General features: G+C 35.0%; 1 protein-coding gene across 1 annotated transcript in view; it reads right to left on the reverse strand.

Moving 5' to 3' along the window:
- The window catches only part of Cntln (centlein), a 285,607-nt gene that overhangs the window by 181,518 nt on the left and 86,013 nt on the right, over nt 1–18,076 (reverse strand). The window contains exons 7-8 of the mRNA XM_033757653.1: nt 16,842–17,004; nt 9,691–9,885 (exon numbers count right to left, since the gene is read on the reverse strand). Coding sequence (XP_033613544.1) covers nt 9,691–9,885; nt 16,842–17,004 — 358 coding nt within the window. The remainder of the gene's footprint in view (nt 1–9,690; nt 9,886–16,841; nt 17,005–18,076) is intronic.

Below are 18,076 nucleotides of genomic sequence, written 5' to 3' on the forward strand. Positions count from 1 at the left end.
TCCTACAAATCTTGCATCCAAAGTCCTACTACAAGCATTTGAAAAAGAAAATTTATTATGGATCAAATAGAAGACTAAAATCTACCCATTACTTCCTCTCAACCATATAATCCATTGGCCATTTAGTCTTTTTGATAATTTTTTCATTGATTCATAGCACTTGCCCATATTCAAGGGGCATAGTATGAAATTTTAATACATGTATAAAATGTATCGTCATCAGGGCAACTGGCCGTTGTAGTTTCAATCTGGAATGCCCCGAAGGGTCATGTGTTGAAGATCTGATCCCCAGCCGGGAGCACTATTGGGAAGTGATGGAAGCTTCAGGAATTGTGGCCTAGTTGGAGGAAGCAGGTCACTAGGTGTTTGCCATTTTGTCCCTGATTGCTTCTCTTTTTCTCTTCTACCTCCTGGCTACCATAAGGTGGACAGGCCTACCACAGACTGCACTTTCATGCCTTGCCTTGGAACAAAAGAAGAGGAGCCACCTGCAATAAAATGAAACCCCCAACACCATAAACCAAAATAAATCATTCCTAATTTAAGCTATTCTCCTCAGGCTTTGTTTTGTTTTGTTTTGATTTGTTTTTTGAGACAGGGTCTCACTATGTAGTTGAGACTAACCTGGAACTCGCTATGTAGCTCAGGCTGGTCTTGAACTCACAGTGATCCTCCTGCCTCAGCCTCCCGAGTGCTGGAATTACAGGCGTGTGCCACCACACCCAGCTTCCTCAGGCATTTTGACACAGCAACAGAAAGCTGATTAACACACTCATATACCTCAGACACATCATTTCTCTGTGGTGAAAATATTTAAAGTTATCTCTTTTGCAATACTGTTTATTATTATAAGACAGTTATCCAACTGTACCACGGAACACTAGAAGTCATTCTTCTCTCCTAGTACATCTCTGTACCTGTTAGTCATCCCTGTCCCTATCCCTTTCCCCAACTTTTCTCCAGACTCTGCTAACCACTATTCTAGTCTCTACCTTTCTGAGATCAGTATTTTAGCTTCCACACTAACATGAGAACATGTGGTATCAACCTTTTTTTACTTGGCTGAATAACACTGTATTGTGTATTTATACCATGCGTTATCCATTCACTCATAATTGGATGCCTGCGTTGGGTATTATAACTATTCTGAGTACTGTTGCAATAAGCACAGTTTATTCAACAGTGTGTTCTGTATGATACTGTGAACAGTCTATATGTCCATCACATTGATTTCATTTCTTCCAGATGTATATCTAGAGTAGAAATGTGGAATCCTATGGTGGTTCTATTCCTGGTTTTTTCTGCAGGATCTCCATACCATTTACAACGGTTGTACTAGTTTACATTCCCATCAACAGTTTTGAGTTCTATCTCCACATTCTTTATAGTATTTTTGTTTTCTGGTTGTTTCGCTCTTATAATAGTCATTCTAAAGTGAGATGATACCAATGTAGCTTTCATTTGCATTTCCCTGATTAGTGAGTTGAGCATTTTTTTAATATACTTCTTGGTTATGTATATATTCTCCTTTGAGAAATGTCTATTCAGATCATTAGTGCATTTTTAAATCATATTTGGTTCAGTGTTGATGAATACAGTTCTTATTTTGGAAATTAACTCCTTCTCAGATGAATAGTTTGCACATATTTTCTCAAAATCTGTGAACTATCGATTCACTGTTTCATCCACTGCTCTATAGTAGATTTTTAATTTGATGTATTTCCATTTGTCAAATTTTATTTTGTTCCCTGTTCTTTTGGGGGGGTCATATGAAGAAAGTTTGTCAAGATCAATGTCCCTACACTTTTCCCCTGTGTTTTCTTACACTAGTTTCAGTTTCAGGTCTTATATTTCCATCTCTGACCCAAAGTGAGTTGAGTTTTGTACGTATAGAGAGAGAGGTCTAGTTTCTTTTCTTTGCCCATGGATACCCAGTTTTCCCAGTACCATTAATTGAAGAGAATTTTCTTTCTCTAATGTAGGTTTGATATCTAGGCAAAGGCTCTGCCAAAGCTATAACCCAAACCCAGCTTTGTTCTTTTTGTTCTGGATCTTTAGGCTAGTTGGGGTTTTTGTGATTTAATATAAATTTCAGCAGTGTTTTTACTATTCCTGTGAATAATTTCTTTAAAATTTTGGTAGGAAATTCATTAAATCTATAGATTTTTCTGGGTACTTTGGACAGTTAAACAATATTAATTATTCCAATTATGAACACAGGGTGTCTTGACCTCTAATTTTTTCCAGTATAATCAGTTTATAATTTTCATAATAAACATAATACAGTTCCTTGATTAAATTTATTCCTAATATATCATTTATTTTTTATAGCCTCAGTGAATTGTTTTTGTTTTTGTGAATGCTCAGAAAATGTTATCATTGCTTTATGAAAATACAGCTTATTTTTAAAAAATACTTCCTTTATTAATATATGTGAGTAGTACCTAATATTTACATTCCTTGCAGGAAGTTGATACATGTACATAACACATCTTAATTTCTTTTTCTCATCCACTTTCCATTCCTTCTTCCCTATCTATCCATCCCCCTTTTTTTTTCTTTTGTTTTTCCTTTGTACATGTTTGCAGTACATAATGTAAAAATCTATACGTTGATTTTGTATCCTCCAGCACTGGTAAATTATTTTATCAGTTGTAATAGTTTTTTTCAAGAATTCTTTAGGTTCTTCATTTTATAAAATTATATTGTTCACAAACCAGTACAATATGATCTCTTTTTCTACATGGATACTCTTTCTTTCTCTTACCTCAATGTTCTGGTCAACACTTGTAATACTTTATTATATTGAACACAAGTGGTAAAAGTGAACAGCTTTGTCTTGTTCTTGATCTCAGAGGAAACAATTTCTCTTTTCTTCATTTCATATGATGGTGGCCATAGGTTTGTTTTATACAGCCTTCACTGAGTTAAGATACATTCTTTCTATATAGAATTTTTAAGGTTTTTTTTTTTAATAAAAGGATGTTGAATCAGATACTTTTTCTACATCAGTAGAGATGATCATCAGAGGAATGAAAGATTAAGGATTATATGGTTTTTAATCCTCATTCTGCTGATGCTCTGTACTACATTTACTGATTTTCTAATGATGAACCATCATTGCAATCCTAGGATAAATCCTGGGATAAAAGATCATCATGTTACATGATCTTTTTTAAAAAAAATGACTAGATTTAATTTATAAGTAAATTAGTTGAGAATTTTTACATTTATTTTCATCAAATATATTGGTCTGTAGTTTTTTCTTTAATCAATTTTACTGCCACATTTAAAGTATACAACGCAATGACATCATCACTGGACATTTGCAACTTTACATAATCCTTCTTGGTTATTTTTTCCCCATTCCCTTGCCCTCCCTTCAACCACTCCACCCCTCCCTATCTACAAAGACTTTGTTTCTATTTCTTCTTTTCCTCATTAATTCCATTTCCATCTTTCTTTTTCCTTACCCCTCCCACTTCACAAACCATTCCCACTACCCCAGAGATCAAACTTGGGTGCTTGCACTTGAAAGGCAGGCACCGGAACCACTGGAGGTCTGATTTTTTTTAAGTACTTCATATTCTAAATTGTAGATCTTTGTCTGAAAGAGAGCTGGTTAAAACTGTTTCCCACATTGTGGGTTATCTCTTCACACTATTGGTGGTTTATCTTGTTGTGCAAAAGCTTTTTAATAAGAGATCCCACTTGTTGATTGTTTATGCTAGTTCATATCCAACTGAGGTTTTGTTCATAAAATCTTCTCCTACACCAATGGATTCAAGAGTTCTACCTAACCTCTTTTCCAGCCAGTTTAGTGTTTTTGTTTTAATATTTAGATCTTCAATCAATTTTGATTTTACTATAGTGCATGGTGAGAGATACAGGTCTACTTTTGATTTTTGGCAAGTTGAAACCCAATTTTTCCAGCACCATTTATTAAAAAGGTTATCTTTACTCCAGTGAAGGTATTTTGCTGCTCTGTCAAAGATGACATGGTGGAGTGTGTCTGGAGTTGTTTCTGCATCTTCTAATCTGTTCCACTAGTCCTGTGATCTGTTTCTTTGCCAGTATCATGCTGTTTTTAATCACAGTAGCTTTGTAGTATAGTTTCAAGTCAGGGATTCTGACACCCCTACCTTGTCTTTATTACCTAGAATTGCTTTTGCTAATCTAGGTCTCTTCTTGTTCCAAATGAATTTTTGGATTTTCTCAAGGTCTGTGAAGTGTGCTGCTGGGATCTAAACTGGGACTGCATTGAATCTATATAGCAGTTTTGGAAGTATGGCCATTTTCACTGTGTCGATTCTTCCTACCCAGGAGCAAGGAATGTCTTTCCATTTTCTGATATCCTTGTCAATCTCTTTTATCGGAGTGCAATAGTTTCCAGAGTAGAGGTCTTTGATTTGTTTCATTAGGTAGATTTCTAGGTATTCCAATTTTTTGGATGTAATTGTGTAAAGAATTGTTTTCCCCATTTCTCTCTGAGTCTGTTTTTCATGATTTTTGACTGTTGAGCTACTATCCAGCTACTTTGCTGAATTTGGTTATTAAGTTTAGAAGACTTTTGGTGGAGTTCTTGGGATCTTCTCTATAGAGTATCATGTCATCTGCAAGTAATGACAATTTGACTTCTTCATTTCCTATCTTTATTCTTTTTATTTCTTTCTCTGGTCTAATTGCTGTGGCTAATGTTTCCAAAACTATATTGAACAGCAGTGATGATAGTTGATATCCTTGTCTTGTTCTTGATTTTAGTGTGAAGGATTTCAGTTTTTGACCATTTAGTATATATTCGCTGTTGGTTTTTCATAGATAGCTTTTATCAGAATCAGGTAGAGACCATCTGTTCCAAATTTTTGGAGGGTTTTTATCATACATGTGTGTTGGATTTTCTCAAGTGCCTTTGCTGCATCTACTGAGATATCTGATATATGATTTTTGTCCTTGGCTCTATTAATATAGTGTATTAAATTTATTGAACCATCCCTGCATCTCTGCAGTGATTCCCACTTGGTCAGGGTATATGATTTTCTTGATGATCTCCTGCATTCTATTTGTATTTTATTAAGGATTTTTGCATCTATGTTCAGTAGTGAAATTGGCCTATAGTTCTGTTTTTTGGCTGGGTCTTTCTCTGTTTTGGGGATCAAGGTGATGCTTCCTTCCAGAAACGAATTAGAGAGTATTGTTTCCCTTTCAATTTCACTGGAGTTTAAACAAAAGTGGCAGGAGTTCCTCTCTAAATGTCTCATAGAATTCAGCAGTGAAGCCATCAAGAACCGGACTTTTCTTCATAAGTTTTTAATTATGTTTTCAATTTCCTTAATTGATATTGGGTTATTTAGAATTTTTAGGTCACCTTCATTCAACTTTGGTAATTCATACATATCTAGGAATCTGTCCATTTCTTCTTTATTTTCCACCTTATTGGCATATAGGTTCTTCAAGATGATCCGTTGGATTTCTGCTGGGTCCACTGTAATTCCACCCTTTTCATTCCTAACTGCATGGATTTGGGCCCTTCCATGTTTTGATAAGGTTGGCTAAGGGTTTGTTAATTTTGTTTATTCTTTTCAAAGAACCAACTCTTGGCTTCAGTGATTTTTTTGAATTGTTCTTTTAGTCTCTATTGCATTAATTTCTGCACTGATCTTTATAATTTCTTCACTTGTATGAGCTCTGGGTTTGTCCTGTTCTTCTTTTTCTAGAAGCTTGAGATTCAGCATCAGGTTGTGTAATTGAGATTACTCTTTTTTCCTAATAGGAGTATTCACTGCTATGAATTTCCCTCGTGAGACTGTTTTCATTGTGTCCCACAGAATCTGATATTTCTACTGGCATTGTCATTTAATTGTAGGAACTGTCTGATTTCTTTAATTTCCTCTGTGACCCATTGGTTATTCAGAAGTGTGTAGTTCAATTTCCATGTGTTTATGAAATTCTTGCTGTTACTCTGGCCATTGATCTCCAATTTTATCACACTGCAGTCTGATAATACAAGGGAATAAGGTCAATTCCTTTGCACTGACTTAAACATGTTCTATGAGTGAGTATGTAGTCTATTTTGGAGAAAGATCCATGTACAGCCAAAATGAGTATGTATTCTGATTTTGTGAGGTAGAACACTCTGTAAATACCTGCTAAGTTAATTTGTTCAAGAGTTTGATTGAGTTCTGATATGTCATTGTTTATTTTTGTCTTGGTGATCTATTTGTGACAATGGGATATTGAGGTTCCTCACTACTATTGTATTAGTGCCTATATGATTTTTCATGTCCATTAGTATTTCTTTTATATAGTTGGGCACACTTGTGTTTGGTGCATATATATTTATGATTATCATCTCTTCCTCTTGGAATGTTCACTTTACAATGATGTAGGGTCCTTGTCTCTCTTAATCAATCTTGGTTTGAAATCCACTGCAAAGAGGTTCCAGTCACAAACAGTATTACTTTACACTTTTTAACTTTCAGTCTATGAGTTTCTTTTGAATTAAGTATGTTTCTTGTATGCACCTTATTGTTGGATCTTGCTTTTTTTTTTTTTTTTTCTGAACTGGGGAATGAACTCTGGTCCTTGTGCTTGGAGAGTCAGGCAGCAAAACCACTGATTTAAATCCCTGGCCATGGATATTGCTTCTTGACCCACTCTGCCAGTCTATTTCTTTTGATTGGTGAATTGAGACCATTAACATTGATGGTTATAACTGATATGTATTGACTTATCCTTGTCATAACTTTTTCTTTGTGTTGGATTCTCCTCCTTTGCATTTAACTTCTTGTCATGCCTGACGGCTTCATTTTGCTGGGCTTCCTGAGGTTGTGATTCTCCATGTCTTTTCCTAGGATACTGTTTAAAATTTTCTGGAGTGCTGGTTTAGTATTCATTAAGTTCCTAAGGTGCTCTTTGTCATGAAAGTATCTTACTTCTCCATCATTTCTGAAAGATAGTTTCGCAGGGTACATCAATCTGGGTTGGAGGCTGTTTTCCTTTAGAGCTTGAAATAAGTCATTCCACATTCTTCTTACCTTGTGTGTTTGTTTTGCGAAGTGTTCTGTGATACTTTTGGGCTTTCCTTTGTATGTGATTTGTTTCTTTTCTGTAACTGCTTGTAGAATTTTGTTGTTCTGTTGCATTTCTGGAATCTTAACTATTATATGCCTATGTGTAGATTTTTTTTTCATGGCTAGTTGGAGTCCTGTAAGCCTCACTTATCTGTAGGTCAGGTTCTTTCCCCCTATTTGAGAAGTTTTCTGCAATTATTTCTAAGAACATTTTTTATATCATCTGTACTTTCTCGTTTCTTCATTGACTCCAGTCAGTCTTATGTTATTCTTCTTTGAACTGTCTAGCAGCTGTAGGATTAATCTCTCTTGCTCCCTTACTATTTTCTTTTCCTGGTCACTAATTGCAATCCTATCTTCTATATCTGAAATTCTGTCCTTGCATTGACTCATTCGGCTGTGTAAACTTTCAATGGTGTTTTTAATCTCCTGGAAATGTTTGGATCTGTTTTACGGATTCCATTTGTTTCCTGTATTGGGATTCCATCATGTTTCTCCACTCCTTTATTTTTTTAAATCTGTGTCTGCCATAGATTAATCCTGTCTTGTACTATGGGCACAATCTCTGCTGTTATCTGAGAAATTATTTCTGATTTCATTTTTTCCAGGTCCTCTTTCATTGCTAGTTCAGGTAGTCCAGGTGGTTAAGTATCACATTGTTGCATCTCATTTCCCTTTGGGGTTGCCTTAGATAATCTAGAAGTCTGGTTTTGAGACTTATTTTCATGCCTTCTCATTTCAACAGATACAGCCTGCTGTGCCTTTGTTGAGGCAACTTTTTGCTCACCCGGTGGTCTTTAATTTTCAGCAAGCCATGGAGCAGCCTTTACTCTGCTGCTCCCCAGTACACCAATTCCTGGGTTTAGAATGGTGGCCTTCTGGATCCCTGAGCTGACTTGTTGTCTGGGTGGGCTTCTGACTCCTGACCTGTTCTGGCTGGGGCTTGTGCACACTTGGGATGGTATCTAGGTGTGCCTCTCACTATAGTCCTTATGTAGTTACAGTCTAAGGGGCCTTTGGCTGGTTGCTATGTACCCCAGGTCCTGTTTTCTCTGTAGGCTTCTGGCTAGGGTTTCTAGGCACTTATCAATGGTATCAGGGCGAGCTTCTGGCTGTTGCTTATGCATCTGTGTATTTCTTTTCCAGATGGGCCCTTGGCTATGGCAGATGATATGGCAGGACTCTGGATGAAGCTTGCATACCTATGCAGATCTTTTCTAGGCGGGCTGTGGCTTGGGCACAAGTGCCTGCACCTCTGGGGGTGGGGCAGTGCCCGGGAGGGGACCTGCTTGTAGCCACACCACTCTGGTCCACACAGCTGCTCCCCAGGATATGTGTGTACTTATCTATGATATGGCAGAACTCTGAATCTTGTTTTTGTTGTGTCTTTCTCTGGTTTTATTATCAGGGTAATGCTACTCTAACATTAACATTTTATCTAACATTATTAATTCACATTTAATCTAACATTAGATGTGAAAATTTTTCCCAAGATAAAATGTTCTGAGTTGATATATTACTACTAAAGAATAATCACCCAATTATTTGTGTGGGTTAACTCCAATTATGAATTAAATTAATAAACTGTAAAATTTCAAGGACTGCTAAAAGTATGTTAAAAATATAAATTCACAGAAATCAAATATTTTATAAAGATACTTCGGGGCCAGGTATTTAGCTCAGTGGTTTTGCTGTCTGCCTTGCAAGCACAAGGTCCTGAGTTTGATCCCTGGTACCAAAAACAAAAAAAAGATATTTAACCTGAAAGTTACCTTAAACATTGTAAGAAGAACCACTGAACATTTTCTATATAACAAGACCTAGCCCTGTTTTATTAATATCAACATTTTTATGCACGAGATATCTTCAGCCAAAAGGGGTAGGAAATTCATTCAAGTTTATCATGCGAAAGAAAAAGGTCAAATGACCTGACTATACTCAGATATTAAGGCAGAATTAGGACAAACAGGATGTACAACATACCAAGCCTTATGGTTAAGTATTTTATGAGATATAATGTTGGGTTTCCTTTCCATTACATCCTTCAGTTAGAAACTCTTAAAAGTATGATGATTTATACATTTTCTCTTCAATAACCAAATAATTCATCACAGTTACTATACAATAATCCCTAAACATCCATACAGCATTTTTTCCTGGACTCTGCAAAATACTAACATAAGCTCAAGTCCCTTATGTAAAAGAGCACCATACTTGTAGATAAGCTATTCATACCCTTCTATACATTTTAAATCACCTCTTAGCTACTTATAGTACCTAATGAAATGTGAGTTCTCAAAAAGTTGTATTTGGGGACTAATCATAAAACAGTCTGTATATGTTCAGTACAAATGCAATTTTTAAAAGTATATCTGATCTGTAATTGGTTGAATTTACAAACGCAAGACCTGCAGATACAGAGGGTCAACAATGATTGATATACTCTATTTCTACATGTATTTGTGTATGAATCCATATTGTATACAATATTCATATGTACAAAAAGTATAAAAAGTAGTAAATACAAAGAGCCAAAATTTATATTCTAATATACACAAATCTGATTAAATTTTATGTCAATTATAGGAGATAGGAAATATTTTTAGAAAATGTCTCTCACCTGGACTGAGTGGTCTGAATCTTCTTCTTTAGGTAAAGGACAGGGTGCTTCTTGCAAATTCTGAAGTTTTTCTTTTAATTTTGCATTTTCTTGTTCTTTTTTAACTAGCTGATTTTGAAGATTAGCAACACTTTGCCGGAGCGTAGCTTCACTTGACTTTGTGGTTTCAAAACAAATATGTAACTCGTTGTAAAGCTATTTCAAAAAATCCAGATTACATTAAAATCAATAAGATAATGATGTGTATGTGCACAAAGAAACACACAATGACATGGAAACTGTATATAACAATGTACCCACCCTCGCACATTATTTAATAATCTAAGAGAAAAACAAGATATAGACACAAGGAGAATTAAATGCTAGAGCCAAATATCAATATAAAACCAACTTATGCCAAAAAGAATGAATATATTAATGCTGAGTGTGAGACAGTAAAAGAGTACTAAATTTCTAAAGATGAAAATATTTTGAACTAGCTATATTAATCTCAATGGGTTTGATGAGAAAGAAATAACTTGAACTGAGCCATGACAGTTATATAGGAATGGAAAGAAAGGTCATTCTAAAGAGAACAGAAATATGAAAAAATTCTGTATTTTGCTAAGAAAGAACATGAAGGACCAATAAGGTATGTCAGCCTAACTCAACTTAATTTGAAAATAAAAACAAGAACATTTCATTGGAAATTCATTAAGACTGACTGATATAAGTACGAAATATATAAACATGAAATAAGTATTTTGGTTCACAGTTTCAGAAGTTTCAGTTCTTGGTGAATTGATTATGTTGCTTTGGACCTGTGGCAAGGCCTGTGTCATACCAGAAGTGTGTGAAGAAAGAAAATTCATTTCATAGACGTCAGAAAACAAAACAACACAAAACAAAGAAACAGGAGGTGTCCGAGGTCCCAAGATCTACCTCAAAAGAATGCCCTTAATGATTTAGTTTCCTTCTATGGACCCCCTACCTCTTAAAGGACTGTCCACCTCCCAACAAAGTCACAGGCTGTCACCTTTATCACATAAAACTTTGGCAGATACTTTAGATTCAAATTATAGCACATATATATCTTAATTTCTCCACAATTTTATACTCAACAAAATCATTTGCCTGGTTAAAAAACGAAAAATAAGTGGATCAACAAGTGGATTAAAGATCTAAATATTAAAACAGAAACACTAAACTTGCTGGAAGATAAGTTAGGTAGAACTCTCAAAGACACTGGCTTAGGAAAAGACTTTATTAACAAATCCTTCACAGCATGAGAACTTGCACAAAGAATCAACAACTGGGATCTCATCTTATTAAAAACCTTCTGCACTGTAAGAGAAACCACCAACAGAGATAAGAGACAACCTACAATACAACATGGGAAAAAAATTTTTACCAGCTGCTCCTCAGACAAAGAACTACTATCTAGAATATATAAAGAACTCAAAAAAAGATCAGACCCCCCCAAATATAAAAACCCAATTCAAAAATGGGCATCAGAAATGAACAGACATTTCTCAGACAAAGAAGTAAAAGCAGCAAGTAAATATATGAAAAAATGTTCCACATCACTGGTCATTCGAGAGATGCAGATGAAAACAACACTGAGACTCCACCTCACCCCAGAAAGAATGGCTGCTATCAAGAAATCAAACTATAACAAATGCTGGTGGGGTTGTGGGGAGAACGGAACTCTTCTCCATTGTTGGTGGGAGTATAGACCGGTGCAACCACTATAGAAATCAATATGGAGATACCTCAAACAACTAGGATTAGAGGTTCCATTTGACCCAGCTATTCCTCTGCTGGGTATCTTTCCAAAAGAATTAAAAGAAGCATACCACAGCGATATATGCACACCCAAGTTTATAGTGGCAGTTTCTAAAAGCTAAAACTTGGAAACATCCCAATTGCCCATCAACTGAACACTAAAGAAGATGTGGTTTTTCTATAAAATGAAGTATTACTCAGCCATAAAGAATGAGAAACTAGAGTCATTTACAGGAAAATGGATGCATATTGAAGCCATATTCTTAAGTGAAATAAATGGGACACACACGTGTAAATACCAAATACTTTCTCTAATGTGAAAAACTAAAAGTATAAATAAGATCCAAACTGTATAACTGATAATGTGAAATAGGAAGAAAAAGGCTAAAGCTGTGGGGAAATGAGGGTGGGGGTAGGGGAAAGGAAATAAGGGAAAAGAAAAAATACGAGAAAAGGAAAAAATGGAAACAAAGTCTTTGTAAATAGGAAAGGGTGGAGGGGGTGAAGGGACGGTATGGGGAAAAATGAGAACCAGTATTTGTCATGTAAAAGTACAAGATCCCAATAATGAATGTAACTGCACTATATACTTAAAAAGTACCAATAAAGTCAATGGAAAAAATAATAAGTGTATCAGTATAACATTTAATTAATATAGAAATATCCCTGAAAGGTTTTTCAGATAGTCTTACAATTCAAGTAAGCAGCTAGGATTTTTAAAGCAGATTATTCAAAGCAGCATAGTATGCAACTCCTTCAAATTCAATAATTCAGCATATACTGATCATGTGGTGGTAGGCAGATTCCCTTCAAACTCCACAATCCTCTGTGCTCTGATTTAATACATTTTTTGGAGGGGTACCAGGGATCAAATTTGGGACCTTGTGGTTGCAAGGCAGGCGGCAGAAAAACTGAGCTAAATCCCCAGCCCTCTTATTTAATAATTTTAAAAAGTTTCACCTATATTTACAAACTAAGAGTGACTTACATACCATTAATATGATGTTATTAACTCTTCTTCCTTGGATAAGGTAGGCAGATTTTAGAGAGTGTGTGTGTGTGTGTCTGTGTGTGTGTTTTCAATGCACACTAACGAGTAGTAAAAGCCTGAACTAGTAACTAAAAGATGTTTACTGCAGCTTTATTTACAATAGGAAAAAAATAATATATTAAAAATGGTTCAATGCATCATATTGCTACTTCTAAAATAGTTATATGCCACTGTATAATGTAATGTTGAAGTGAAATATACTATTACCGTGCTCAAAGGTATTGATAAAATGTATTTCTAACTCTTCAAAGAAACACTCAAAATATTAACAATATTTGCCCTGGGATAGAATTATAAATGATGTTTTCCTTTGTTTTTATGGATATCATTTATACATAGACTACCAAAGAAAACAATTGTAATGTTGACTAATTGCAGGAAAACACATAAACAAGTAGTCAACAAAGCCCACTTTAAAAATGAACTGAAGATACTAAAGAAAACCTTACAACTACCTGTAAGGATCTAAACCAACTTCAAAATTAAAATACAACAATAGTAATTACAATTGCAGAATGACAATCAATTCAAATATTCCCTCTCCTCCATAGAAAAGTATGCCTGAAGAACACATAAAAGGAAAATAGAATTCAATCTTGAGGAAAAGAAGACCAAAAAGAAAAAAAGATTAAACAAAGGAAAAGTCAAGCACTGGATGTTTGTTCTTTCTTTGCTTTTCCTCAGCCTCAATACTATTCACAAGCACAATAATTTCTATCACTTATAATCCCTCACTGATGTCTAATAATTTGGAGGAAATATCACCAATACTACCTGAATGTACAGTAGGCATCTCACACTCACTGCTCAAAATAAGCTATTAGCCGAGTGTGGTGGCACACGCCTGTAATCCTAGCACTTGGGAGGCTGAGGCAGGAGGATCACTGTGAGTTCAAGACCAGCCTGGGCTACATAGTGAGTTCCAGGTCAGTCTCAACTACACAGTGAGACCCTGATTGAAAAACAAAACAAAACAAAAAAACCTACTGCCTGCTGTCTTCAACACATCCCCATTATCACTTCATCAAGGAGAACCCAACTTCTATTTTCTGTAGTACTGACACCCATGGTGTTCACACTGACCTACATCCGCAGACATTTTAAAAGTTTTTGTTTTAAGACAGGATCTCCTTAAGTCGCTAAATTGCCTAGAATGTGCTCTAAACAGAAAAGAGAAGAGATCCTAAGACATGTTAATACTAATAAGGCACAAGGACTAGCAAAAACTGCAAAGATACTAAAACGAACAGTTAGAAACTGAAGAAAATCATATAACTGCAGTGTACTCCAAGCCCAGGAAAGGGAAAAAAAATGTATTTCAAGAGATAGTCATTAACAGTGACAAATGTGGGGGGACAACTGAACTACTAATAAAGTGCAAATTTTTAAAGCATTTTTATCAGTGTAGTGAGGTTTAACACCCTAGTGGGACACCCAAAACAAAAGGTGAAGCTACTCTGAAGCGGAGAGGATACACTAACCTCCTGCTTGGTATCTCTGATACCCTTTGAGAAACATAAAGGGAAAACAGAATGTAGACTGAAAAATACTGTTCCTAAGCATCATTTTAAAACATGTGCTTAAAATTTACTTAATAATGTTATTTGTTTTGTTTTAATTATAGATATAGATTTACGTGGTACATTTTTAGGAGAATTAAAAGAAAAAAATCAAAATTATTGTACTACTTAACTTCTTTAAGACACACCAGCCTTAACTATTAAATGGGAATCAGGTGACTCTAATATGGATAGTCTATATATAAACTAAATTATGTAAATGACTTTGAATAGCACACAAAATACATATAGAACTTAACAAAGGTATTGTTTTTCTTTTTCTTTTTTTGTTCTTTTATTGAGTTTATTGGTACATTTTAGGGATACAGTACGATTACATTCATTATTGGGATCTTGTACCTTTACATGACAGGTCTTAGTTCTCATTTTTTCCACTTGTCCCTGGTCTCCCTTAACCTCCTCCTACCCTCCCCATTTACAAACACTTTATTTCCATTTTTTCATTTTGTCATATTTTTTTCTTTTCTCTTATTATCTTTTCCCTAAACTTCCCATTTTCCCTACACATTTAGCCCTTTTCTTGCTATTTCACATGGTCAATTATCTCATTAGGAACTTATGTACTTTTATAGTTTTTCACATCAGAGAAACTATTCAGTATTTACACATGTGTGACTTATTTATTTCACTTAGGAGTATATCCTCAATATGTATCCATTTTCCTGTGAATGAATCTAATTTCTCATTCTTTATGGCTGAGTAGTATTCCATTTTATAGAAAAACCACATCTTCTTTATCCAGTTTCCAACTGATGGGCAAATGGGCTGTTTCCAAGTTTTAGCTATTACAAACTGTGCCGCTATAAACATATATCACAGTGGTAAGATTCTTTTAATTCTTTTGGAAAGTTACCCAGCAGAGGGATGGCTGGGTCAAATGGAACCTCTAGTCCCAGCTCTTTGAGGTATATCCATATTGATTTCCATAGTGGTTGCACCATTCTGCACTCCCACCAACAATGGAGAAGGGTTCCTTTCTCCTCACAATCTGCCAACATTTGTTATTGGTTGATTTCTTGATAGCAGCCATTCTTTGGGGGGGTGAGGTGCAATCTCAGTGTTGTTTTCATCTGCATCTCGCAAATGACCAGTGATGTGGAACATTTTTTCATATATTTACTTGGTGCTTTTACTTCTTTGTCTGAGAAATGTCTGTTCATTTCAGATGACCATTTTTGAATCGAGTCTTTATATTTGGGGGGGTTGACTATTCTGAGTTCTTTATATATTCTAGATAAGAGTCCTTTATCTGAGGAGCAGCTGGTAAAAAGTTTTTTCTACAATATAGGTTGTCTCTTAGTTCTTTTGATGGTTTCTTTTGCAGTGCAGAAGCTTTTTAATAAGATGAGATCCCATTTGTTGATTCTTTCTGCTAGTTCCCGTTCAACATATGTAAGTCAATAAATATAATATACTATATTAACAAAGTCAAGGACAAGAACCACATGAGCCTCTTGATAGATGGATCTAGGAATCAATCTAACAAAAGAAACAAAAGACCTTACACTGAAAACTACAGCACTCTGAAAAAAGAGATCAAAGAGGATATAAGAAAATGAAAAGATATCCCCTGCTCCTGGGTAGGAAAAATCAACATAGTGAAAATGGCCATTCTACCAAAACTGCTATACAGATTCAATGCAATGCCGACTGAAATTCCAAAACTATATTTCACAGAACTAGAAAAAAGAATCCAAAAATTCATTTGGAACCATAAGAAACCTAGAATAGCAAACGCCATCCTAGGCAACAGACACATGGCAGCGGGTGTAACAATTCCCAATTTGAAACTATACTACAAAGCCACTGTGATAAAACAGCATGGTACTGGCAAAGAAACAGACCTGAGGATCAGCAGAACAGATTGGAACACACAAAAACAACTCCAGATGTACTCAGCTACCTCATCTTTGACAAAGGAGCTGCCAGTCCCCACTGAAGGAAAGATAGCCTCTTTAATAAATGGTGTTGGAAAAATTGGATCTCAACCTGCCAAAGATTAAAACTAGACCCTATCTTTCACCATGCACTAAATTAAAATCCACGTAGATTAAAGATCTAAATATTAAAACAGAAACACTAAACTTGGTGGAAGATAAGTTAGGCAGCACTCTTAAAGACATTGGCATAGGAAAAGACTATAAACAAAGGTATTTTTTGATTACAAGCTATAATTATTACTGCTGATTCAGTTAGCATAACTAAACAGCTTGATAAGCCTTCTTGAGGGGCTCTTAAAGTAAAATGACTACTGAAAAGAAACACCCAAAATAAGAAAAGAATCGTTGTAAAATATTGATCATAAATACCTCATTAGCATTCACCTTTGTGTTTGTGAAGATTTGTCAATAAAATAATGCACAATTTTTATAATGAAAGTCTGCTTGAGTTATTAAATTAGAATATTTGATCAAATACTTTCTCTTATTAAAGGCTGAGTAGTTAGTTCTACTCCTAAAATCCTTTCTAGTTCTAGGGTTACAAACCAAGAATGCTTTATAGCGCATACAAATATTCCAGTTTCTAAGAATAATAAGCTATGAGATAGATTTATATCTACATTTTAAATGATTCAGTTCTGATAACTATAAAGAAAACTCACAAAAACTTAGATATTCATTGTTAACTGGGAAGAAATACTGTACATGTAAAAGGGAATAATAAAGAAATGCTAAAATTCTACAAATTTGATTTCTCCATGTTTTCCTAAGTTTATACATATAAACCTATAATTCTACCACAAAATAAAAGCATACTTTTTGATACGATACACTTTCAGCTGTGTGAACATCTTCCTGATTTTTCAGAACTTTCTGTGCGTCCATATTGAGAGCCTGAAGCTGCTGGATCAGCTCTGCTTGCTGCACTGTGTGTGCACTGTTCTGTTTGTAAAGATTCTGCAGTTCCTGCAATTCTTTCCTGTGCAAAGCAAGAAATAAACAGAGAGTCGTATGAATAAAGACCATCTCAGTTAAATGACTGTGTTCCTCTAAGGCTATAGATCAGCTTCCTATTTTTCATCTATTTTTTTTACTGCAGAAAAACTTATTATTAAGAGAAATAATATAAATAATATAAAAATATTTAGTATTTATCACATACACCCAGAAAGTATTGATGGAACTATGACTTTCAATGGCAAATGCTTATCAATTTTCTTTTATAGCTTGATAGTAATAAAAGCCCTGGATATATATAGTCACGGTACCACCTTCCTACTGAAATTTAGTTAACACTTCATTTCCAAGGACTGGTAAGTACTGATGCCAACTACAGCTATGAGACAGTTTTGTACACAAGGTTAAGTCAATCCTTCTTATTGAAAGGAATCCCAAAAGGTAGATTAAGTTTTCAAACCAAAGCTCTCTAAAGCATTAGTGCCTAGTCTACTCTGTAAACTCAGAGGCCTAGGCTGGGGTTTTTCTGACCCCTCTAATCCAAATTGAAGATGATGAGTCAAAACAGTCAGAGTGGAGGAGGGCAGCACAAAGGAAAACTAGTACCTGCAAGGAACCCAGGGTACTGGTAAGCAAGAGGGGAAATGTTCATGGGACAGTAAGAGCGGCACTAAGGGTCAAGGAGAACCACATCTATGAGACAGAGGTCTCCAGATTCCTGTGAAAATGAATCCTGTTAACTGGGAATTATTTCATGTGCTCAATTGGAGGATTAAAATACTTAAGTATACCTTATAGTATTTTTATTTACCTGTAGCTTCAAATTGGTGATACATTTACATAAAATAAATCTTAAAGGAAAAAGGAACAAAAGAAATATTTGTAAAGTTCTCAAAAACGCTGAAAATTAATATGAGAGAAACAATCTCTGCTTTTTAAAGGTCTAGGATACCAACATTCTCCAACTATAACAACAACCCCTGCCTATATATATGTACATACATCATCCTTCTGTAACAATTCTAAAACAGAAACTTGTAGAAAATAACAATATTAATATAGGTAAGGATAAAGAAGAGAACCTATAATGACAA

The sequence above is a fragment of the Fukomys damarensis genome, unplaced genomic scaffold (genome assembly GCF_012274545.1).
Source record: "Fukomys damarensis isolate Sample0158 unplaced genomic scaffold, DMR_v1.0_HiC HiC_scaffold_31, whole genome shotgun sequence".
In the NCBI taxonomy this organism is placed as follows: Eukaryota; Metazoa; Chordata; class Mammalia; order Rodentia; family Bathyergidae; genus Fukomys; species Fukomys damarensis.